General features: G+C 43.6%; 2 protein-coding genes and 1 long non-coding RNA gene across 12 annotated transcripts; 1 reads left to right on the top strand and 2 right to left on the bottom strand.

The window, feature by feature from the left end:
* Positions 1-236: 236 nt before the first annotated feature.
* Positions 237-3155, bottom strand: LOC123092574 (probable ADP-ribosylation factor GTPase-activating protein AGD6). The gene is made up of 3 exons (XM_044514374.1): positions 2228-3155; positions 1458-1547; positions 237-1012 (listed from the first exon to the last, which is right to left on the bottom strand). Exons 1-3 carry the CDS (start codon positions 3023-3025, stop codon positions 506-508), a joined length of 1395 nt encoding a protein of 464 aa, XP_044370309.1. The 5' UTR covers positions 3026-3155; the 3' UTR covers positions 237-505.
* Positions 3156-3498: 343 nt separating this feature from the next.
* LOC123094950 (polyadenylate-binding protein 4-like) lies at positions 3499-8502 on the top strand. The gene is made up of 10 exons (XM_044516807.1): positions 3499-3935; positions 5239-5357; positions 5444-5637; positions 5754-6010; positions 6103-6209; positions 6295-6484; positions 6574-6860; positions 6940-7071; positions 7779-7958; positions 8054-8502. Exons 1-10 carry the CDS (start codon positions 3656-3658, stop codon positions 8261-8263), a joined length of 1956 nt encoding a protein of 651 aa, XP_044372742.1. The 5' UTR covers positions 3499-3655; the 3' UTR covers positions 8264-8502.
* A 1710-nt stretch (positions 8503-10212) lies between these two features.
* On the bottom strand, positions 10213-13145 carry LOC123092572 (uncharacterized). 10 transcript variants are annotated; one of them, XR_006444741.1, is made up of 5 exons: positions 12362-13145; positions 11983-12135; positions 11287-11748; positions 10933-11155; positions 10213-10840 (listed from the first exon to the last, which is right to left on the bottom strand). It is a non-coding gene; the product is annotated as an uncharacterized lncRNA (long non-coding RNA). The 10 variants fall into 10 exon arrangements; XR_006444739.1 differs by having other exon boundaries at positions 11287-11427; positions 11675-11748; positions 11899-13144; XR_006444737.1 differs by having other exon boundaries at positions 11287-11427; positions 11675-11748; positions 11983-13144.
* Between the last annotated feature and the right edge of the window lie 12766 nt (positions 13146-25911).

Below are 25911 nucleotides of genomic sequence, written 5' to 3'. Positions count from 1 at the left end.
TGTAGGATCTTCCAAAAGTGGACACACAGTCAGCCCCTTCCTGGAATCAACTATCGAAAGGCAAATCATGTTGCACCAAAGGCCAGAAAGGCACCGAAGGTTCAGTGCCTTATCAGCTGGTGGATCGGCGCCAGAAAAGCAATGGCAACAAGATCACAATATATAATACAGCAGAATTGACAGCGCATGTGCAACCTCTGTTGCCACTTGAAACTACGACAAATCAGTACAAGGAATAAAGAATCTGCAGGGAAGTATACTATGTAATGTGTAGATTACAATTTCAATTCGACATTTCTTAATAGCTGGATGGCAGTTTCAAATGAGCCTTGGCCATATGAACATGCCGCTAGGCATAACAATTGTAGACAACTTACAAAAAAACAAAACTCTTTTACTCTTCAACACTTCGGTATATCCTGAAATAAGAACCACAACCGCACGCTCACATTTTTCTGGCATATAACAACTCTGCAAGTATATGGCTCTCGCAAAGAGACCAACATCAGCGGAAGCCGCCGTCGGCCCAATATGACCCGCCAGCAGTTCCATTCTGATTGCTCCCACCCTTGTTGGCGGGGCTGTGATGGCTGTAACTATCAAAACCGTCATCTTTCGCATCGTCCCAGCCGGCCCACGAATCGCTGCTCTGTCTTGTCTTGGCAGGCTCATCCTTCTTGTCTTGGTCATCCCAATCATCCCAAGAATTGGAATTATGGTTCTGGTTCTTAGCTGATCCATCTTGCGGAGAATTCCAGCCGTTGCCGTTGCTGGTCTCCTGCTCATACCTGCGGTAAGGCTCGTTGCTGTTGTTCTGCTGCTCCCTTTGTTGCCAATCATCACCCCAGCCACCGCCCACTCCCCCTTCCTTGGCATACTCCTCTACCTTTTGTGTGGCCAATGCCATCACTCCTTTCATAATCCCCCAGGTTCTGCTTCCTATCTCTGCAGTTTTATTGGTTACAACATTGACAGTTTCGTTCACCTTCTGATCATAACCCCCTTCCCTCATCTGCATTCCAGATAAGGACCATTCTTAAAGACAAATAGCGATGTAACACGAGAATAAAGAACACGACAAATAATCTAAAATTCAGCATGCACTATCCTGATATAAGGATTATGAAAAGATATGTTCACTCAGCGTCCAGTCATGGGTGGAAGTGTGAAATAAGACAAGAAGGCACTGAACTTCAGGCGCAGTAGAAATAAATATGAAGAGGATAATATTCTTGAGTTAAGACTGCTCCAAACAGAGAAGACAGTTCATATAACTACTACAATGTCAAACCTTGCTTGGAGGACACCTTCCTATCATATTAGTACTCAGGAGAGTCTAACAAGATTTAATCAGGACACTAGGTAAACACAGTGAACAAAGAGCATTTTTCATGATCAACTAGACTACGGAAATTCAACTCTTGCATATCACAAATCAGGCAAAGCATTGAAGGTACCTTTGACTGAATCTCTTTTGTGCCAACTTGGACAACAGTAGCAGCAGATTGGGCAGCAGATGCTGCAACAAGCGAAAGGCGTCCAAATCCCTGAAAAGGTAAAATGGTAAGGAACGTATACTCATATGAGATTAAACAGAAATCAAAACAATGTCCAATTATGACATGACTGTCTAATCATATATTCACATGACCCAAGTATGACATTTCAAGCTTGGCACCAAACAAAATATAACCTTAAGTAACCAAATGATGATTGCAGATGTAATTTGCTAACATAATCTGAAGGAGTGCTGCTGGGGTACAGTAAAAAGTCTATAAGGAGAAATTGTTGATGATCAGGATCAGGCTACAAAAGGTGATCCCACAGCTATGTCAATATGCATAGCTTAATGAAGACACGGTAGAAGGGGCACTTCAGCTACATGTGAGGGGAGAGGTTCACAAATCCAATGAAGTATAAGATGTGGATGTCCCAGCACTCTAACAGGGGCAATATGTGATGCATAGCTAACAGTGGTGACAATATAGCCATTCATGACTTGCTGTAATAGGATCCCCGCAAGAAAACAATTTTATGAAACAGCAGATTTTCCTTTCTGAAAACACTAGTGTATGCTCTTCCACTACTATTGCAGGTACTGGGGAAATGTTTGAAGATTCGTTGATTCTAACCACAAAACTATACATCATGTAGTAGTAGTATTATGTTTGCAGGTATACAGGGAGTAGTTGATATAGCATAAAAAACAATAATCTGTTTCATTTACCTGGGAAACAGCCTGCATGACATCGCCCTGGGCAGCACCGTTGTTGTTCCTATTCGCCGACGGCGGCGGGGTGGATCCGAAGCCGACGTACTTGCCGCCCTGAGAGGGAGGGATCCCCTGAGGCTTGGACTCGTTCTCCGCCATTCTCCTAGCGAAAAAATCCTCCTTGCTGGCCGACGACGCCTCAAGCTCCTGCTTGGTGTATATGTCCTGAGTGGACTTGGACCTCGTCGGCTGTCTCCCCGAATCCGGTCCAGCGCCAGCAAACGATCCGGCCGATTGGTTCCTACGCATATCCGGACGGACCTCGTCGTCCCAATCGTCCCATCCGCCGCCACCGCCTCCACCCCCTCCTCCGGCGGGCAAGGGCGGCCTCCTGGCGGGGGCGGGCGCGCCAGATCCGGGCGTCTCCTTAACGACGGGCGGGTCGGTCCACGCGCGGCCTTCGGCGAGGGCGACGATGCGGTCGCGGTAGGCGGCGGCGGCGTTGGAGTTGTACTTGGGGATGTGGGGCGTGTCCTTGGGCACGCCCCGCGCGGTGAGGAAGGCGTTGAGGCGGTCGTTGCCCCCGGCCTCCATCCTGCGGAGCTGCGGCTCGGTCCAGGAGTCCATGGTGACGGAGCGGACGAAGCTGATGTGCACGCCGAGGCCCCGGTGCTTGCCGGAGCACTCGAGGCACATGAAGACGCCGTAGGAGACGCTGGCCCACTGCGGGTTCCTCTGCGCGCAGTCGACGCACGTCTTGTTCCCCGACTGCCCCTGCAGCTCCCTGAGCCGCCTCGCCGCCGTGGACGCCATCGCCGGGATCCGGATCTGCCGCGCCGGATCCGGGATCGGGGTCGGTTGGTGGCCGCGGGAGGGCGAGGAAGGGGAAAGGAGGAGGTGGTGGTGGTGGTGGAGGGCTCGCCGACACGGAACGGGGAGCGAGCGAGGGAGAGGTCAAATACCGTGCGGTGGACGCTTGTGCCCCTGGGCGCGCCGGGGCCGCGCTGATGGCAGGCCGGTAATTTCCCCCCGCGGCGGGAGGGCAGGGCGGGGACTCCTCCTGGTAGGCGCGGCCGAACGCCCGAACCGAACAGCCAGCGACACCGACAGCCCGGGCCCACAGCGCAGCTGCAGCGGGACGGGACGGGACGGGCGAGGAAACTGTGTGGGTCAGGACTCAGGAGGAGTACTACTCGTAGCCGAGTCGGGTCGGGTAGGGCTAGGGTGGGTGGGCGCTGCACGCGATAGAGCCGGGTGGCCACCGGGTGGTTTGGGGTCGGGACGTGCCGAAACGCACGCGGGGCCGTCGCTCACGCAAACAAAAACCGACCCCTCCCATCGCCTCGCGGTTTTTTGACCCGTCGTTTCCGTTTCCCGGCATAGGACGACGCGTCGAGAGCCCTAGCAATAACGCCCGGGCCCGAGCGTCGAGACCGATCGATCATGGCGACGGCGCCGGAGGCGGTGGAGGTGCCGACGACGGAGGAGACGCCCGCGCCCGCGGCGAGCGAGGATCAGGCGGCGCCCGCTGCAGCGGCGGCGGGGACGAACGCGACGGTGCCCGCGCTCTACGTGGGCGATCTGCATGAGAACGCGCAGGAGGAGCACATCTTCGACGCCTTTAGCAAGGTCGGTGCTGTCACCTCCGTGAGGGTCTGCCGCGACAACGCCACCAGCAGGTCGCTTCGCTATGGCTACGTAAATTATTTCTCCCAAGCCGATGGTACACGCACACTGTCTCCATCCATCATCTTTTTTTCCTTTTCTACAGTGTAAGCGTGTGCTGCTGCTTATTTATCTTCAATTTCAATTTTTCCCAATCCACTCCATAGGGTTAGGCTCGATAGCGATTTGGGGAGTTATGTTTTTTTCTTCCTGCTTTTATTTATCGATTGCGATTTTATTTCATTAATTTGATCAAAATATGTATGTTTTGTTTAATTATATACTGTCAAACATCTTTGCATTGTTTCAAAGTATATATGTTTAATTATATAGCAGACATCTTTGTATGGCGTTTGAACAAGCTATGCTTGTCGTTGTCATACAATTTTCATATTGTTGCTGCCACTTTGATGTGATAGCCATCATCGGTCCCTTATGGCAATTGGGGGCATAGTGTAGTTTGGGTTGTTCAGCATGCAACTAGTGCACCCATCACATAACTGCTATGCGTTGCTTAATCTTCAGCTTGTATGTCGCACGCAATTTAATTATTGATCTCTTTTTCTTTGCTATGTATGGATTGTGTTTGTGTGTGTGTGTGCGTGTGATAGAGAGAGATCATTAAAAAACGACCATATTTGGGTTTACAACACATCTTTAGGAGCACGAATTAGCATCTCTTCCAAAACTAGAGATTTCACTAGCATTAGCCAAGAAACAATGTTTTACTTGTTCCGTTTTAGCCTTTGAGGCTTGGTTCTCGTGCTAGCTGAATTTGTGTGTGTGTGTGGTGGGGTGGGGGGGGAGGGAGGGAGGGAGAGAGAGATCAAGTATCATTAAGAAAAATTGACCATATTTGTGTTTATTGGTACTACACCTCCTTTTGTGCAAGTTTTGAAATAGTGGTCTTTCTAGTAAAATGCATGGTGATATGCTGTGATGTGGAACAAAAGATTAGTATGATTATCCAAATTTGAGTTCTTTTTCCATTGAAGATGGTAGAAATAATAATTTAGGGAGACTTTGCCTGCACGTACTCCCTTTGTAGTACATTTCCTTACAATGTTTTGCAAGCGCACAATTTCCAATTTTTAAATTAATGTCTGCTCCATTGGAATGTGAATGAATAAGTTGACTACTATTGTCTCGTTGTGGCTCTCTTCAGTTTTCCTAAGCTTGTTACTCCTTTTAAATATACTGAAGGCACAAACAACTTGTCTGCTTTTCTATTTCTTCGTTTTCTCTTTCATTCATTTTCTTAGTACTGATTTTGTTGTTCAACAAATGACCCTATGCCCAAACTAGTTCTATTTATGGAGGGGCAATTGATTGGCTTTGACTTGTTTTTTAACCGTTGACAGCAACGACTGCTTTGGAGCAGATGAATCATAGCCTTATATTGGACAAGCCAATTAGAGTAATGTGGTCTAACCGAGATCCTGATGCCAGGAGAAGTGGCGTTGGAAATGTGTTTGTTAAGGTAAAAAGATATATATGTTCTTCATGTTAATATTTCTCACTCTGCATTGCCATATGTAAGTACTAACTCGATATATTAATTGACAGAACTTTGGTGAGCATGTCGACAATGTAATTCTTCAAGAACTATTCTCCAAGTTTGGAGAGATATTATCTTGTAAAGTTGTTAGAAATGAGGATGGCACAAGTAGAGGCTATGGTTTTGTTCAGTTTGCATCGCAAGAGCCGGCAGACATCGCAATAGAGACTCTTAACAACTCTTACTTTGAGGGCAGAGAATTGTAAGTTAATGTTTCTGTAATACAACTAGTACATGACTTAGTTTTATATTGACTATTTCTTTTTTTTAACATTGCTACTTACATGATTTTGTTTTACAATGATCAATCTTGTGTAGGCTTGTAGCTCATTTCGTTAAGAAGAGCGAACGATCAACCAATAATGATGACAAGTACACTAACTTGTATATGAAGAATATAGATAACGACATGACAGAAGAACTCATTAAATTGAAGTTTTCTCAGCATGGTCAAGTAACTAGTGTGAAGATAATGAAGAGAAATGATGGGACATCCAAGGGTTTTGGGTTTGTCAGTTTCAAAAACCCAGAAAGTGCCAAGAAAGCAAAAGAGGCCATGAATGGGATGGCTCTTGGTAATATTACTGCCATGCATTTCATTTCACAAATAACTTCTAATGGTCCATGCATTTTTACTTAACAATGTTAATTTTATTTTTATTATTAGGAGCGAAAACTTTGTATGTGGCAAGGGCTCAGAAAAAGGCTGAAAGAAAGCAATATTTGCAACTCTTACATGAGGAAAAGCGGAATGAAATAATCACTAAGAGCAATGCAAGTTCCATCATTCTCATTTTTATTTATATTCACGTATAGCCTTCACATCTTTCATTTACAAATGTGTATTTAATTCTGACAGGGGTCCAATGTGTATATCAAAAATATTAGTGATGAAGTTGATGATGACACTCTTCGCAAGCGCTTTGTTGAATTTGGAAATATTACATCAGTAAAGATTATGCGTGATGATAAGGGCATTAGCAAAGGATTCGGATTTGTATGTTACAGCACACCCGATGAAGCAAAGTGTGCCGTAAGCAGCATGCGTGGTAATCCTCTATTTATTTTTGCACCAACTCCATATTTATACATTGACATCACGATACTGAGAATGTTTTGTTTTGTTTGAAATAAATAGGTGTCATGTTTTACGGCAAACCATTGTATGTTGCTATTGCTCAAAGGAAAGAGGATAGAAAAGCTAGGCTGGAGCAACGTTTTGCTGAACTTGCTACGATGGCAGGAACTGCAAGCCCTGTGATCCCCACAGGTTATCCTCATGTGTACTTTGCCCATCCCAGTACACACTTTCCTCAGGGTCCTTCAAGGCAAGGATTCATGTATCCACCCATTGGGCTCGGCCAAGAATGGAGGCAGAATGTGTACCCTTCGCTGCATAGTATCCAGCAAATTCATCAACCACTCGTATGTTATTGACTTATTCTACTTAAATTTCATTTTTAAGTGCAAAAACTTGGTTAAAACTTGTTTAATTTCTGCATAGATGCCAAATACTCCAAGGCAGTACAGAAACAACAGGGGACGCATGACTGGGAATATGATGACTTTTCCCCACGCCGTTAATTATGTGTCACATGCTCAGACAGCTAAAGATTTCATGTCCATGTCCCGGCAGGTATTAACAAATTTTAAACTGTTTCTAACTTTTTATATTGAGAAAACAAATGTTTCATGTTTGTCCCTATTTAAATAGTGGTTAGGGCTAACAATCTTATTGCAAATTTTTTTACACCAGCACGGATTACTCTGACCACTAATTTTCATTACAGTATAATTCAGCAAAACTATATGGTCTGAACATTATTTTTTAGACAAACACATGTGTATAATTCCAAGTATCTAAGTAAAATTGAGAGATGATAGTAGTCATGATTAGAAAGAAACATATGAGCATAACGACTTTTAAGGAACAATAGGATGATATTTTGTTTTGTGGCTTTTTTAAACGTATATCCTTGTTTCTTTAGTTACTCCTCCTCCCCCATTACTATTGTCAATTCAATCATACTAAGTAGACGTTGTCTTGTGACAGAACTTCACTAACAAGGAGTGCTAAGCTACCACTTCGCACTTTATTAATTAAAGACAACTTCACTAACAAGGAGTGCTAAGCTACCACTTAGCACTTTATTAATTAACAGTATTTGACATTTCTTTCCTCCTGAAGAGTTAAGTTGCTACATCTTACGTTGTCTTGTGACAGAACTTCACTAGCATGGATTGCTAGGCAGGAACTACCTTGCACATAGTTTACATTATCTGATCTAGTTATGCTTAGTTTATTTTCCTTCTGGAGAGTTTAAATCGCTACCTGTAATGCAGCAATTCGGCCATGCAAAGTACATAACACCCGATGTTATGAGCAATGGCCTGGCCATCCATCACGGCGGCCCTATTTCATCGGTGAACGATTCTTTCGCCAGCTTGCTAGCTGCTGCTCCACCTGATCAACAAAGAGATATGCTCGGGAATAGGATATATCCACTGGTCGAGAGATATCATGTAATTCCTCATCTACTTTGGTCCCTTATTTTGCTTCTTTCAAACTAACAAGGACCTAACAGTTGCACTAACTTGGTATGTCTTGTCTGCTGCAGCCTGATCTGGCCAGTAAGATCACTGGAATGTTGCTGGAGCTGGATACTTCTTATCTGCTCTCGATGCTGAATTCGCAGGATACCTTGTCTGCAAAAGTTAACGAGTGTGTGCAAGCTCTGCAAGGGCAGCAAGCGGCAAAAAATAAGCCCGAGGATCTGGAGGCCCTACACCCTGGCTTCCTCGACTCTACCGGTGTAAACGCCAACTGAGAGGGTTCACAACCAGGCCAAGAACCTTCCATTTTCTTTTCTGGACAGGGATTTTTGGGAACTAGATAGCCGTTCTTTCTTATTATAGTTTGTGAGTTTTTACCGATTGAACTTATGAGTTACTTGTTACTACAGAATAAAATATATTAGATTTAGCTAGAACCTTGTGAGTTTTACTATTATTATTATGGCATCATATGAATGAATCCTATAGAGAATAATGACTTTTGGTGACTTTACTATGTTGCTCTTCCTCTGACGTTATGAACATTTCTGCCTTACTAATTTTGTTGCTTTATTATTGCTTCTGTTTATGGATGATTCACTGAAAGTCCGCAAGGTTTCTCCATATATTCTAATTTCTTGTGGAGTCTATATATAGAGATTAAAGTGTAGACCTGGTGTCTACACTCGTCATATACTCATATCGGACTATATCTCTAAAACCATGTAGATCATCTGAAGTCCAAGCTGTTACTAGATGTGTATTTCTGATTTTGTCTCATACAGATTTTGTGGATGTGTTCTGACTATTGAGGAAGCCACTGCCGCTGTGTTGTTACGATACTACTAGTGGACCCGTTGTGCCAAATGGCGTAGAGACCTGCTGATTACATGTTAGCGATGAAAAGAAATCCAGGTTTAGTTACGGGTACTCACATATGACAATAAATTTAATCTTTTTTAGTTGGGAAAAACAAAGATTATTATCTACAATGAGATGTATATACATAATTAAATTTGACTAGCCCGTGCGTTGCAACGAGGGTGTAATAAATATTTTACTGATTCAACATCAATTGTATCAAACATACTCTCTCCGTCCTGAAATACTTGTAGACGTATTTTAGTTTTAGATGCATCCATTTATATTCATTTATGTGACAAGTTTTTCCGGACGGAGGGAGTATACATTTAGCATCCTCGTATTTTCCTTCATTCATCCACTATCTCGACCTTTCCAATCCAAACACGTTTTGACCTATGTTTTCTACTTTTTCTTCTGAAGAGAAGCATTATTGCATACTTATGTATCTTTTTTAGCGTTTCATATAAAGGTATCAAGGTGATGAAACTTTTATTAACCATGAGCCATCATCAAAAAATGTTTCATGGGAAGCTGAGGACGATGCAAGCCATTAGCAAGTTAATTTCATCCAATCACTTCATGTGCCAACAGTACTTGTCTCTTCAATAACCATGGCCTCTGTTGCGTTGCAAGATTGATCATCCCTAAAAGCAGTGTCCATATCCCATCAACAACATACTTCTTTGCCTTCAATTTAAAATTATCTGGTTCGAGGAAAGGAACGACAAAATGTTTTATTTGAGAGGAAATAAATGGTGCCAATATTTTTCATTAGATGCATTATTCACAACAATATTTTATGTCGTAATGCTAATCTGTACATCGGGTCCGTTTATGGAACCTGTACATGAGAACAATGCCATCTAATTGTACCTCGAGGTAATTCTTCAAAAGAAAAAAAAACACGCAGATATTTCGTTAGATACAACTAAAAAGCAGAATTGACATTCTTTCCTTCTCTCAAATGCCATCCGACAAGGAAAAACATCAACGACGAGAATATCACGATAAATATTTAGTGTATCACAAATATAGCGTAGAATTAAAGTACTCAATTTCCAGAATGCCAATTTAAGAACTTCAAGAAAACTCAGACCTAAGTTGATGCCAATTTAAGAACTTCAAGAAAACTCAGACCTAAGTTGACTTCGAGCCTGGGTTAGGGCACTCAACCATGAACATCTAGCTCAGTTGCTTGCTTATTTATGGGCTGATCCATTGGAGAGTAAAATAGGCGGTTATTAGGTAGGTATAAAAGTTTCTCATATGTGTAAGAGTAAAACTTGATGTTGTACCATAAAACCCTGCAAAAATTACAGCTACGTTTCAGAATCATCAGGGAATTTGAAGAAAAAAATACTTCCAATACACAACAAAATTTAGTAAGATATGAGACGTTATTTCATTCAGAGAGTACAAGATTAATTTGACCAGATTCAAACTCAAATCTTGCACAGAATATTCTAATTCAAAGGATACAAAAAGTAAATGGACAAAATCTACCAAGAAGTGGTGCTACATGTCTCTACTGCCACTGCTGGAAATGCTCCATGTATCGTCAGTATCAGTGGGAATGCCTAGTACTAAATAAGGGAGCTGTAATTTGAACAACAGAAGGTCCCAGAACCACACGTCAAGCAACATCTCGTAGCACATATAGCTCCTCATCCTCTGTATAGTGTAAAGAGCCCAATCTCATTCTCACTAATCTATCCATGAAAATGAACTGACATAAGTTTTAGCATGCCAAGGAAAGGAGATGGTAGCATTTGGTTTTGACAGGGTAGGGAGGAGCTCGGACAGAAAAAGGAGGTGGAGATAGCTTATTAGCCTTGCATGCAAAAATAACATGTCGAAGGCTGGGAGGAGATCGTGCGCGGACGGTCAGCGTGTTTGCTTGAGCGAGCTGATGGCCGACAGCTATGCTCGAGTGCAGACGGAGCGCCGAACTTGAGTTTGATAGGAAGCGGCATAGCTCGGACAAATGCCTGCGTCAGTAAAAAAAAAGTAAAAACTTCTCATAATTGCAGTCATCCATGAGAACAAAATTTTGCTAATTCACGAAGCTCATAGTCAGAACCTTAGAGGCATTATTCTCTTGTCTTGTCAGCGTGCTACACAGCCATAGTCAGAACTCGTAAGTTGTAGTACCGTTATATGCTTGGACACAAATTTTTGAGATAGATTATTGCTTGCTTCATGGACTCGTGCAATCAGAGTATCATAGTATCATTAACAATGACAAGAGCTTCCGAATTAAGTAAAAGATTGCTTCACCCTTCTTGAATGCTTTTTCAGAGAACCTGACAAACTAACAGGGCACTACGTAAGCGACCTAACATCCAAAATTACAGAACCAAAAAGATGCAGTATGTTCATTTCCTAATGATTTAAAATAGAACAGATGTGCCTATAATAACATAAGTAGGCTTACCTTAAGTACCTCTGCAAACTATCCTCCGAAGCCATTCGTACACCACTTTTTCCCGAACCATGATGCTGAGACAGGACTAAGAGTATCACTCAACTCAAGCAAGTGCCATGTAAAGCAACCAGTGAATATCATTTAAGCTAGCTGATAATAATGACAAATTATATTGTATGAATATGATGTTAGTACACTTCAGCCATCATTAAATAAGCAATGAGGATCATAATAGCAACTTCACGATTAGTATAGTGTCTGAAAAGAATACCAAATTAGAGGAACAATTCATATGTGCTTTCATTGGCAAAACAATTTTATTTTGACTTGGATCCATCGACAAGAATTCAAGAGGTCATGGAAAACGCTTTGCTGCAGATCAGATCGAAGGAAGCACCTGAGCTGGCCACTGAGTCTTCAGGGAGAGTAAACGTCAGCGGCTCCACATGGTTGGCGAAATAATCTTGAAACCTAAGTTACACCATTAATAAAAACAGTGGTGAGTAACATGAAACCTAAGATTCAGAGAGATCAATGAAGCCATCGTCAAAGGAAAATATTTTGGCTGCAATATTTTTGTAAAGCAAGTAAATCCAGTAATGTAAAATTAAGCAGATATACATGGCTCAATGATGCACTATCCCATATTAAGCAAAGTGTAAACACTTAAGCTGGGCCAAGGTAATGCAATCTTGGAGTGCTCACGATTGTCCCCATGAAGGCATTCAATAGGACGTTCCAGCTGATCCCTAGCTTGTGCATCACCAGCAGTTCTTGCTGCAGTTACATATGCGCAGATTTGACAGGGAACCATTAACTTCAGCAGAAGTTTTCTCAAGTAAACCGTCAAATTCAGACCTAGCACAGGGTGATACAATTTAGTCAGTGGTGAAATGGATTACCAAAAAGAACATAGGGGAGAACATGTATAGCATTTGTGGAGCATGTGCTTATTCTGGATTTAATGGTTTTTCAGATATAGTTAATTAATTTGCTCTCTTATTAGGCCAAAGATAATTGACTTATACTCCAGTATAGAAGAATCCTCTGCTACTGTTTCTATGAAAAAAGCTGATGACTTCACATCATTTCGGTGTGCCGTGTGCCGGTGTGCACATATATGCAGGCAAGCATCAAATATCCTAAGCGATTCCAAAAAGGTGAAGTCAGAGGGCCTGCACCATGCGAAAATTAGTAAATTCAAGAGAAGCACCGCTGCAACCTGCTCAGCGATGTGGGTTCTCACCAGATCATCGGCGGCCACGCGCGCCACGGCTCACGCATGGGTGGGGGCTGCACACATGCATATGTGCGGGCTGGCGGGCCGGCGTTGCAATCTAGTGCTTGGGGATTAAGAATGCGCGCTGCAGGACGGACACAAGCTGCTCATCTCCATCGCCTCCCGTCGATGCCGTATCGCAACGCGGCCCTGGAGCTGAGCTGCTGCAGGACACGGGCACCACTAGGACTTCCTCGCCGGTCCTCGCGCCCTCTCCTTCTCACTGCCCCTCCTTCCTTTCTATCTCTCGCCTCACATATGTCTCTCTCATAGGTGCAGCGCCACCGTATCCATGGAGAGACTCCGCCGGAGCTTGCCATCTCGCTCGGAACCGGCAAGGAACACCGCCGCCATGAACTTGGAGTTCAAGCCCCTCCGCTGGACCTCCTCCCGCGCCTCCTAGATCGCCTCCACGCCATCCTGGAACAGGATCCTGCCACTGCCTCACCTCCTCGTCCGGATCTGGCCGGAGATCGCCGTCGCCGCGCCCGGCGGCGCGCAGCAGCGTGGCAGGGGTGGCGGCGCACTGGAGGTGGAGATGTGGGAGGGGTCGTGCTCGTGGGTGTTTTTTTCCTTTCTCTCTTAACTAAAAAAGGATTGTGGGTTGAATACTAATAAGTGCAGCGTTCTTTCTGCAAAAACGAAACGTTTTCTGCAAAGCCACTTAAACAGGGACCGCGGGTTTATTTCAAAGAAACAAATGGGTTTTTTCACAAAAATGCCGGCGACGTACGACCTCAGCCAACCGCTGGTTTATTAGGCCTTACTTATATTATTATACAATGGGAGGTGCTTGGGGGTGCTTAGAGAAATAAACCAGGCTTTTCTTAAGCACCGGTGCTTATTTGTACAGGATTAGGCACCGGTGCTTCAGAAAAACCCGGTTTATTTTTCTAAGCATCTCTCTAAGCACCTCCCATTGTACAAGGCCTTAGTAGGTAGAGATAGCATATGCTTCTATTTGAAACAAAATGTATGTAACAAATCTAATCCTCTTTAGTAGAAAAAAAATGGTATTTTGTTATCTATAATGAGATGTATATACAAATTCTAATTTGGCAGCACAAAGTTATACATTCTATAAGATGTGAACGACGGACACCACAACCAGAGATATTCACATTAGCGACAAAGTTATCTACAATCCATGTGAACGACGTGTTTTGCTGAGGCGGCCGTTTCGGGGGCGTTGATTTTTGTTTGGCAACGATGATGACGTCAAGAGGAGCTTGGGTGGTGGCTCAGGCTTCGGTAGTTAGATCTTACAGGCATGTCTGAGGTGCTCTTTCATTGGTTGCTGAGTGGTTTTGAAGTCGAAGCTGCGGTGGAGCGAGTCCAGGTGGTGACGAAAACAAACAATCGCCAATCGGTGGTCGTTTGCGGAGGGTGTGGTCAGCGCAAGTCCTGCATATGTCCCTTGCAAAGCTCATCTTCAAAGTCGGAGTTGTCGGCTGTTCGCGTGTGTGGCCATCTGTTGGCATGTGCCAGGTTGGCCGATGGTACCCATGTTGCATGGGTTGAGTTGTATTGGTTTTAGCCTAATTTTCCTGAATTAACCAGGCAATTCTCACTATCTTCTTAATCACTGAAAATGGCAAGTCGTTTGCCTCGTTTAAAATAAACATCAGCGACAAATAAAATCCTTGGGCTGGCACTTGACAAAGTTGAAACGACTCCGCGCCTTCCAAATATGGGAAGGATATTACCGATGTTGTCCTGGGTTGGCAGCCCTCTGGGTGGCATCAGTTGCCAAACAAAGGAGAGATTAGTAGGAATCAAAACGCCAAGGATTGACCAAATCACAACAGCAAAATTGCGGTCATTTTTCATGTATACATGGAGTGTCAGGTCATAGCATTGCTGAAGCGGGCTAAAATTCAGAAGAATGGATGAGAACAGAAATGATGTAAAGTCAGGTCTCGGTTTAAAATGGGCATAAGAAAGTAGTATTTCAGTAGAGTTGTATCAGAATGCACAAGGGCTTAGTAACTGCAATACTAATTTACTCAAGGAAGAGATGCACAATTTACTCAAGTAAGAGCTGCTCAATTTTGTCAACAGAACAAACTGTAACAGGATGGTGGAATTATATGTTTATGTGTACACACCTTCACAATTATAACTTTATGTAACAATGCACAAAGGAGTAGAAGCTACAATATTAATTTACTCCAGGAAGAACTGGTCAATTCTGTCATCAGAACAAATTGTAATAGGATGGTGCAAATTCTATAAACCTTGAACGGGGTGCATAGTACCTTCCAAAGCCTATTAACATCAAGATGTAATAAGGCAAGAGAAAATGATTGTAACTATCATCTAATTGTTCAAACATTTGAGAAAGCTTAGAGAATCCGTCCTGCTACCTTTTCCTCCAACGTTCTCTTTTTCTTCTTTTACCTACAAAAATTAAGCATGTTCCACAAACTGGCAAAATCAGTGTTGTTACCAACAGACTTCCATATTATAAGAGGTATTCTGGAAGTATTTATGCTAACTAAATTCAATAAAGACCAAAAGCATAATAATTTTGGCAGCCTTGTATAAGGCTCGTTTCAATCCTCATGGTGCGTCTCCAAGCCCTGCAATCGAAACTAAAACATCACTTCGCATTGAAATCTCTTAACACCAGTTTATCTAACTAATCGAGCAAGTAGCAGTCCTGAACTGAAACCCCTAAACACCAATTCAGTTATCCATATTATACACATCCCTGCTACTACAAAATCTGAAAAATGAGAAACTAGACCCTCAGCAACAACTGACATAAAGGCTAAACCAGAGCAATCAATCATACTTCTGCCGTGGCACAAAATTTCTAATAGAATCACATCTAAGAATATTAATTGGAAGGAGAGAAAGGAACTCTAGGAATTCATGGTGGTAGATAAAGCAAATAAAATAATATTGTTCAGGAAACGAGACAATATTGGGGACACGAAAGGTTGTTTCGAGATGTTCCAGACAATCTAACAGTTAGACAACACAAAAAAAGGTTGAATCAAAGACAAACTAAAAACCAGACTACGATATAAACGGGTTACCGTTTTTTGCTTAGGCAAAGTCCGTTATGAACATTAGAAACCAAATTGAACTTATCTTTTTCTGTGTAGTAAAAAACTAAACAAGTGTTTGTGTTTTTCATCGAAAGGAAAAAAAATGTTAGGAGAGTAATATGCTTATGGCAGAATTAACACTGATAGCAGAAGAAGATACATACTTGAAATGTTGGACTAAATTTAGCCATGGGAGATATTCAAAAATTGGTGAGCATTGACAGCCAACCAAGCAAATGAAGGAATATCCATGACAAAATCAAGAACGGTAAATTAGCATCTAGAAGTATATAAAAACAAACATTCCGCTTTAGAGTGTTATCTCAGTATGAAATCAATAACTGGGACTAAAGAAGGTAACCATGTAGAGTGTCACACCTAAGGGCATTTTCTTAAGTACCTCTCTAGTAATATGACTCACTATTGATTGATTTTACTAAGGTATTCTATAGTTGGGTATTTATAAAGGAAAATCACTATGATTTTTTACCAGCGAATGGAGAGCAACTGAAAGACTTGTGTTTTTTAATTGCAATAACTAACCACATCAGGCTGCTGTGCAGACTTATCGTCAGTGAAAGATGCTACAGCTGAGCGAAATTGGCTTTGGATTTCTTCTGCCTGCTGCTCCCTCCTGCAACAATTATTTAGAACAACAAATAAGATAGAAGATAACTATGAGATGAGAGAAGGGCACACTAAAGAAGCACGTTCGTAGGAATGTATTCTAATAATATAGACGCTACAAATCAATAGAACTAAAATACTATAGCATTTCTATTAATAAATGATACGCACAGTCGTGCGTATTCCAGAAAAAAAATACTACAATATTTGGGATCAGCTAGATCTGTGTGTATATCACCAAATTGGAAGTTTAGTTACTTGTGGTACGTTTGATAGTAGTTGCCGGTTCTCATGCGTTGAAGTCAAGAATGGACCAGCAGTGACCAAATTTGAGTGCAACCATCCCCCGCAATTCGAGTTCTACCCCAGCAAGTACAGACACGTCCTCTGCGAACTCACACATATACAAAAGTGCCATAAAGCACACTGCGCTATGCCGCTACCACGGCTTCCAAAACATGTATAAAGACTGAAATAAGTGGACACATCCTGCTCACACGCAAGCATGAAATATAGGCAGCATAAAGCCGAACAATTCACGACGCTCTGCCAGATCCAGAAAAGCATTTTAGCTAGACAGAAAGCAAGCAAACCTCAAGGAGCAGAACAAAGATGAACAAAACAGGAGATCGAGACGCATCAACAGTGCAATACAAGAGATCATAGAACCTGCTAAATACATGGATATGAAGTGGTCAAAGCACCAGCATGCTACGGAACAGAGAAAAGACGGGTAAAAGAAGAGTTGTTCCATAGACAAATAAAAGAACAGTCCATTTATGTGAGTTGGAGAGGAGAAGCAGGCCAGCAGAGCAGCCAAGATGGAAGAGCATACCAAGGACGAGCAGAACCGAATGCAAAAATGGAATGCATAAACCAATCAAGATCAATTTTCACCTGAACCAGTAGATACACTCCTAAAGGTATTCATCCTAGTAGGTCCTATAAAAATCACAAGAAATCAGAGGATGGAACTTGACTGCCTTCTATATCATTTGGAGCTAGAAAAATTGCGACGAACCACTAATCCCTACTAAAACTAACTATCATTCCCCTGTGATATATGGATATATTAGAAAGTGGAGCAAAGCACCTGTCAGTTTTGTTTCATCGTGGGAAAGCTGTTATCCATGCGCAGCAGTGATTTCTCACGTGTTCTGCAAAACAAAAACCTATACATATAAGTATATAAGATCGCCATCAGTCCTCATGTAAGGAACTTTTCAGGTTACCACTGTAAGGCAATAGAAGCCATTCTCTTAATGTTCATGCAAATAATTAATCATCCAAAATGGAAGTAGCTGACTAACATCATATATCTGACCAATTACAAATAGCTGAAAAACAGTACTAACTCAGCACATTTAGCTACCACATGGTATAGTAAGAACAGGATAACATGATAAAGATAAACCGCTAAATGTGTATTAGTTGAATCAGAGAGCAACATAATACATGGGCATTCGAAAACAGAAGGTAATTTCTACAATGAGATTCTGTCATGGAGACTGATCAAATTTACAATATGGGCTTCCAAGGTATCATATGATATGTATGAAGCTAAATTCAAGTGTCTTATTATAAATTCAAATGAAAAAAATTCATGTGGTGTCTAGCCTTAAGTTTCTTCCATTATTTAGTTATTTTGTCACTGTGGTCATGCAGTTCAAAGCTTAGAAATATTTAGTAAACTGATGTACTGAAACAAAGTGACTGTCATCTTTTCCTTACCTAATTCAGAATCTTCAACCATAGGTACAGATCATGCCATCAGTCCACATAGCAAAGCTAATTGTGACGCCCGGGTAATTAAGCTACAGTAATCCCCGCTAATGATGCCACATCACCTCGGTTACTGTGGATAAACTCGCGTTAGTTCGGAACCTAGTTCGAATTTCAAATTCAAAATCGAGCAAACAATAAAAGTTTTCAAATATTAAAATTTAAATGTTCGGAGTGAGCCAAATAATGCATAGGTAATTATAGTAAAGAAACCACGATCATAAAATGTTTAGATGCTTAAATGTGACTGAAACAACAACATAACCAATATAATAAATGCCTTTTATTACTTATAAAATGTTAAAGTATTTTATTTAGGGGATTAAACTTTTGTAACAAAGATATAATTAGTAATATTGATTTTGGTACAACTTTTATGTTTTTATAAAACTTAAATAAGATGAGACTAAGAGTAAAACAGTAAAAGGAAAAATAAATAAATAAATAAAGACAAAAGAAAAAAAACAAACAAACAAGAAAAAGGTAGCCCCCCCCACTGGGCCAACCGGCCCAGCTAGTCAGCCGGCCGGCCAGCCCACTACCCCTGGCCTATATCCCCATAACCCCACTAAACCGAAACCCTAACCCCCACTCGCCCCACTCCCTCCCCCGAATCCCTTGGATCGGGATCGATCCCCCCACTCTCCCCACACGCCTCGCTCCCCCCACTTCTCGATCCCCTTCTAGATCGGGGCAACAACCTCGGCGCCGGCGCCCCGCTGCTTACCCCGCCGTCCCCCGTCGCTAGGCGCTCGTCGGACCCCGTCGGCGCCGTCCTGTCGTCTCTCCCTCGCCCTTCCCCTTGCTCAAGATCGTGCCCGAAGGCTGCAGACGCCGCGGCCACCGCCGCCCCGCTTGTACCTCGCCGGACGCCATCGCCGGACTGCCTCCCCGTCGTCCTCTCCGTCTCCTACTCGTCGCCGTCTTCCTCCTCAACGGCTCCAACGAGCCTCGCCGCCCCAGATCCCCTGCAACGGGGGTGAGCAACGACCCCCCTCTCCTTCTCCCCCCTGCTCCTGGCTGCGCCCTGGCCGCTCACATGACGGCGCGTGCGCCCGTCCCCCTCACCTCTGACCGAGCCCGCACTTCGTCGGAGCACACCGACACCCGCGCCCCGCTAGCTCCTCGAGCTGCGGCTGTGTCGTCCGCGAGCGCGCCATCGAACCTCCCCGTTGCTCGCCCTGCCCGACCACCGCTCCCCGCGCCCACCTCCGCAACCGGCTCCTGCCCCGCGCCCCGGCACAACCCCGCCGTGGCCTTGCCACTACCGCCAACGACGACTGGATTTGCTGCGCCTGTGGCCGGCGCCTCCCCCCCTGTCGATCTGGGCGTATGCCCAGTCGGGCTGGGCACCAGCGCCCGTAACGCCCGACCCAGTATGGCCCTCTGGGCCACTGCCAACGGGGCCCACGCCCCAGAAAGTTTTAATAAAAAAAAGGAAAATAAAATAAAAATAAATTATTAATTAATGAATTAATTAGTGGATTAATTAAGTTAATTAATCATGTTTAATTAATCTAATTAACTAGTTAGTTTACTTAAATAGTAATTACTTTAACCTAAACCCTAATCAACCTAACAGTGTATGACAGGTGGGTCCCACTGGGCCCACACGTCAGTTTGACCAGTCAACACCTCTGTTGACTGCCGATGTCATGCTGATGTCATGATGATGTCAGCAAACACTGTTATGGATAATGTTGAATTAAATTAAATTAACTCTGTTAATTCTAAAAATGATTAAAACTTTAGAAAATCATATAAAATAAACCGTAGCTCAGATGAAAATATTTTCTATATGAAAGTTGCTCAGAACGACGAGACGAACCCGGATACGCAGCCCGTTCGTCCACCACACACCCCTAACATATCAAACCCGCAACTTCCCCCCTCCGGTTCATCTGTCAGAAAACATAAAACACCGAGAATACTTTCCCGGATGTTTTCCCCCCCTTCACCGGTATCACCTACTACCGCGTTAGGGCACACCGAACACCGTGTATTGCCTTGTTACGCTTTGAGATGCTTTGTTTGCTCTGTTATTTATTGTGTTCCCTCTCCGTTACTTCTTTCCGATAGACCCCAAGACTGCCGGCGACCCCCAGTTCGACTACGGAGTTGACGACAAGTTGGTATCAGAGCCGACTGCCTGTAGGAATCCCCCTTCCAACTCCTTGGCCGAAGTCGAGTCTAGACTTTACAAAACTTTTACTGACATGGCTGTGCGGCCCATGGGCCCACGTCGCCATTGGGTGGTAGTAGGATCTTTTACTCCTCGACCTATACTCTGGGACTCCGATCTCTCTACTATTCGGGTTAAATGAATTTGCTAACTCTAAGATTAGGATCTCGTGATCGCATCCACCCGGAGAGCCCCTTACTGCAGAGGATCGCCTGCTACATCAGAAGATTCCGAAGATACTCTCTGATGTTCTCTCGAGACTTTGTGCCCATCACTTTTGCTATTCCTGACCACCGATAAATCCGTATGGATAACTACTTACACTTGCCATTCATATGATCATCCCCCATTGATCTTGTTATTACAAGATACCCCGAAGTTTTCTCTATTGTTCCGAGAATACTTTGTGCCTACTGCCTAGCAGTTCTTTGCCACATGAATACTCCCTTCAAATAAATTCTCGCACTTATCGAGTATCCGCTCATCCCCCAGTTGATCATGTGTTACACAAAAGTCTTTGAAATACCACCCGATATTCCGAAAATCCTCAGCAACCTATTGCTCTGGAATTTCTTGTTTGCTTTCATTACGATTAATCCCATAAGTATAGAAATCTTATTGACATTCCTTGTCATTATCATTTTGAGTCTATTGACTCAATATATTGCGAATACACGCAATCATCATTGATCCTTATAGATTACCTTTCCGGCTGAGCTTCCATTCTTTTAACTGGAATTGGTTCTCGACCAATCCAATTGTCGTTGATTGTACCCTAAGGCTATTCAACTTATCCATCCCTAATCAGAGCATTGCTTTTGATCCCTTGATTTGGAAATCATAATTCCTTTGCATTTGACAATTGAGTTAGTCAGTTGTTTCTATAATCTGATCTCCTTGCATTCTTCTTCCTCTAGTTGAGTACCGATACTCGTATCAGATCCTTTGTGGACCATCAAGTCCTTTGTTGGATTGTTATCCGACAGTGTCCTTCACATTTGATCACCTTGTGAGTTCTTCCCCTGATACATAATGCCTTTGTTAAGTTGTATCCTCTGCTTGGCCAACCATGCTCTGCTTTCGGGCTTGTGTTATTTACTCTTGAAACTTGTGGTATATGTTTCTAAGAAGCCCCTATGGGTTGAACATATGCCTTCTCTAAACCGTGTGAACCCGAAAGTTTTCACGAGTCATACTCTTCTGGTGCTTCACTAGATAAAATTTCAACACTGCAACTTCATCGAACGTGAGAAGTGAATGAAAGGTTATGCATTGGAGAAGTGGGAGTCGACCTTGAACTTGTGTTCATGCCCATGGACACGATGTAGATCTTATCATTAAAGCTTCTCTTAAATAAATTATTCCTTTGGTATAAGTTCATCTTATAACTAGGATCTGGCCTTTTGCACCCGTGGTTCCGACCATGATTGTTCTTCTTTGATCTCATTTCTCGGACAAGTTAAAACAATTGTCTTCTATGGATCAATACACCAGTCCAACCTTTACTTTGATCTTGTGTCGAGTATTACCCCCTGGTATCCCGAGATTATCATGGAACTGCATAACTTTTTATGAGTTCTTCATCAAGTGCTACCTTCCCACTGATTCCAATTTTTCGCGGGCTCTGAGTTATTGAACACTCAAAGACACCGATAACTGAACCGAGTCCGCTCTTCGGTTCAACAACTCTTCAGTAAGCTACTATAAGTACGAGTTTGTACCCGATCACGCCATTCCTAGCCTGTTTGGCTATATCATTGTCGTGACGATTCTAACTGTGCTACCTGGTCCTTATTCTCGGAGCACCAATTTTCGACGATGAACTAACCTTACGTCGATCCTCATCGTCATATCATTTCGCCTTGAACAACAAGCTTGGTTTCGAGTTTGTGTCGTACCCTTGGTTCCAATAACCTTTCACTTCATCATTACTTGACTTGATGTCGTTACCGATCGATTACATCTTCATGAACTCTCGCGACAAAGGTGTCGTGATCATCAACATTCTGAGCTCATCCAAGATATCAATTGAATTTATGATGAGGAATACCATCCTTGCCCTTGATGAATTGTATTATCGTCGACCACTTTATTGCCCTCCCACCAACACAAGCTTGTTCATGTTTGGTGTTATACCTTGAGTTCCTTGCTATCCAGCAATTGTTCTTCTTTACCTTGGAGTATTACCATCCTTATGTCAAGAATGTTCTGAGATTTGTTCCACCTCTTGAGAATTCTTGACATAGAAATACTTCTCACCATCACCATTCTTTCTTGGTCCCCGTGTTAATTCCAACAAGTGAACGGTCTTGTTTGGATTCTTTCCTTCTAGCAACCCTATTTTTTGAAGTTAATGGTCGAAAGTTCATTCTTAGGCTATTGACTATTGAATCACCATTCTGACATTGGTCGTGCAACCCAACCCATATTTCGGGTGCACCTTTCAACCAATGTTTAATTGTGTATGTTTTCCTCGAGCATACATCATTATACCATTTGATCTGACAAATGTCATCTTCTTGTTCACATTATTGTGGAAATCCATCTTTTGAAAATCTCAATGAATTGTCGCTGAGTCAATCAGCCACCTCCTCACCTCTCCTTGGTTTAATGATGAACTATTGTTTCAGGAACCCGCTCCCATAGTTCATTTCCCGAGAATCTTGCAATGCCATTTCAACGATTTGTGTTGCGCCTTTTCTTCTCGGACATCCTGAGTCTGAGGCATCATGACACCAATTGGATCTGAATCTCGGTCAGATATGATGGTTGGGACAACTTTCCAGGAGTTATGTTGTTTGTCCTTTGATGACCCGGTAACATGATGTCATGCCTAGTACCCCCCCCTGGCTGGAGGACCTATCATTATGATTTCTTTTGCAAGGATAACCATTCCTCCTGGAGGAAGTGGTAGGACTTATTTTATAAGTTACTCCTGATGGATCATTGGTGTATCCAAAGTCGGGCCCTTGATTGAAACACCATATCATTGCTACCTGAGGCATGTCTGTGGTACTCCGTTCATCACCAAGAACATTTGAAGCACAATGCTAAATTCTCTTTATCAAATATCCAAACACCGTTGTATGGGTAATGTCATGAAATTTTTCTCCCCTTACCTAAAATGGTTTTCTACCTACTATCCTGTCATGGATATCATCTGCTTGTCCTTTGGAAGGATATACCCCTGGAAAATGTGTTTAAACACATTTTTCCTTTCCATTGATCTGGTTAAATCCGATAATCATATCTTCCTTTCCATTGTTTGGTTTAACCTTTCTTGTGATCTATGAGATCTAAGCAGTAATATTCTCCTACTTTTGTAAACACCTCGGTGTACAATGCTGTCAGAAAGACCCTGTTATTTTGGTGATGACATTCCGGTAACCACCGATGGACGAGAACTTTGCCTATTGGTCCGCCTCATTCAACAAGCAGGAAGATGGTTCTCTTCGTCTCTCGCCCTTGGTACCGACATTGTTGCCGACATAACTGTCAGGCTATCCTCTAACATGCCTTGCTTACATGATTGTGCAAGACGTCATTGCCTTTCCTACTTTTAACCCACATGATGGGCCCATAACCCACAGTTCCACAGGATCGAAACCTGACCCTCCTGTACCCCCTTTCCCAAAGTCAATACTCACGCTTGGCTTCGTGTGTAATTCGCGAGCCACCTTCCTAGTGATCTATTCTGGAAACAGATGCAATATTCAATCTCGTTGCTTTGTACCCCTTTCGCGTGTTGTTTCAGACATCGAACGATTGCCTACCCGTTTGAAACTTCTCATGGTACCTTCTTACTTTACTCTCGATAATTTCTTAAGTATCTATTCGAGAGTTACTTCTACCACATTCTCTCAGTTATCTGCTAGGTAGTTGACCTTGAAGGTCCGTTCTTCAGTAGTTACCCCTTATCATTATCGTAAGTACGATGGAGTTCCTGAAGAAAGGACGACAACTTCATCATGATGCATTGATGCATAGGAATGAAGACATCAGCGCTATGGATCGACCACTTCGAGAAGAGCAACCAAGACCGAGAAGAATCGTTAGAATTTCGTAACCTATTCTTCCCCCTTACTCCCCTCCTAAATCTCGGGACGAGATTTCTTGTAATGGAGGAGAATTGAGACGCCCGGGTAATTAAGCTACAGTAATCCCCGCTAATGATGCCACGTCACCTCGGTTACTGTGGATAAACTCGCGTTAGTTCGGAACCTAGTTCGAATTTCAAATTCAAAATCGAGCAAACAATAAAAGTTTTCAAATATTAAAATTTAAATGTTCAGAGTGAGCCAAATAATGCATAGGTAATTATAGTAAAGAAACCACGATCATAAAATGTTTAGATGCTTAAATGTGACTGAAACAACAACATAACCAATATAATAAATGCCTTTTATTACTTATAAAATGTTAAAGTATTTTATTTAGGGGATTAAACTTTTGTAACAAAGATATAATTAGTAATACTGATTTTGGTACAACTTTTATGTTTTTATAAAACTTAAATAAGATGAGACTAAGAGTAAAACAGTAAAAGGAAAAATAAATAAATAAATAAAGACAAAGAAAAAAAACAAACAAGAAAAAGTTAGCCCCCCCCACTGGGCCAACCGGCCCAGCTAGTCAGCCGGTCGGCCAGCCCACTACCCCTGGCCTATATCCCCATAACCCCACTAAACCGAAACCCTAACCCCCACTCGCCCCACTCCCTCCCCCGAATCCCTTGGATCGGGATCGATCCCCCCACTCTCCCCACACGCCTCGCTCCCCCCACTTCTCGATCCCCTTCTAGATCGGGGCAACAACCTCGGCGCCGGCGCCCCGCTGCTTACCCCGCCGTCCCCCGTCGCTAGGCGCTCGTCGGACCCCGTCGGCGCCGTCCTGTCGTCTCTCCCTCGCCCTTCCCCTTGCTCAAGATCGTGCCCGAAGGCTGCAGACGCCGCGGCCACCGCCGACCCGCTTGTACCTCGCCGGACGCCATCGCCGGACTGCCTCCCCGTCGTCCTCTCCGTCGCCTACTCGTCGCCGTCTTCCTCCTCAACGGCTCCAACGAGCCTCGCCGCCCCAGATCCCCTGCAACGGGGGTGAGCAACGACCCCCCTCTCCTTCTCCCCCCTGCTCCTGGCTGCGCCCTGGCCGCTCACATGACAGCGCGTGCGCCCGTCCCCCTCACCTCTGACCGAGCCCGCACTTCGTCGGAGCACACCGACACCCGCGGCCCGCTAGCTCCTCGAGCTGCGGATGTGCCGTCCGCGAGCGCGCCATCGAACCTCCCCGTTGCTCGCCCTGCCCGACCACCGCTCCCCGCGCCCACCTCCGCAACCGGCTCCTGCCCCGCGCCCCGGCATAACCCCGCCGTGGCCTTGCCACTGCCGCCAACGGCGACTGGATTCGCTGCGCCTGTGGCCGGCGCCTCCCCCCTGTCGATCTGGGTGTATGCCCAGTCGGGCTGGGCACCAGCACCCGTAACGCCCGACCCAGTATGGCCCTCTGGGCCACTGCCAACGGGGCCCACGCCCCAGAATGTTTTAATAAAAAAAAGGAAAATAAAATAAAAATAAATTATTAATTAATTAATTAATCAGTGGATTAATTAAGTTAATTAATCATGTTTAATTAATCTAATTAACTGGTTAGTTTACTTAAACAGTAATTACTTTAACCTAAACCCTAATCAACCTAACAGTGTATGACAGGTG

The sequence above is a fragment of the Triticum aestivum genome, chromosome 4B, assembly GCF_018294505.1.
Source record: "Triticum aestivum cultivar Chinese Spring chromosome 4B, IWGSC CS RefSeq v2.1, whole genome shotgun sequence".
Lineage (NCBI taxonomy): Eukaryota > Viridiplantae > Streptophyta > Magnoliopsida > Poales > Poaceae > Triticum > Triticum aestivum.
This window is presented reverse-complemented; position numbering and strand designations above follow the sequence as displayed.

Excerpts from the sequence above, each read along its gene's own strand:
- LOC123092574 (XM_044514374.1), bottom strand. The coding sequence starts at position 3,025 with ATGGCGTCCACGGCGGCGAGGCGGCTCAGGGAGCTGCAGGGGCAGTCG. Across the intron at positions 1,548-2,227 it reads TCATGCAGGCTGTTTCCCAG|GGATTTGGACGCCTTTCGCT; the intron begins GTAAATGAAACA and ends TTACCTTTTCAG. Across the intron at positions 1,013-1,457 it reads CAAAAGAGATTCAGTCAAAG|ATGAGGGAAGGGGGTTATGA; the intron begins GTACCTTCAATG and ends TCTGGAATGCAG.
- LOC123094950 (XM_044516807.1), top strand. The coding sequence starts at position 3,656 with ATGGCGACGGCGCCGGAGGCGGTGGAGGTGCCGACGACGGAGGAGACG. Across the intron at positions 6,011-6,102 it reads CATGAATGGGATGGCTCTTG|GAGCGAAAACTTTGTATGTG; the intron begins GTAATATTACTG and ends TTTTATTATTAG. Across the intron at positions 6,485-6,573 it reads TGCCGTAAGCAGCATGCGTG|GTGTCATGTTTTACGGCAAA; the intron begins GTAATCCTCTAT and ends TGAAATAAATAG.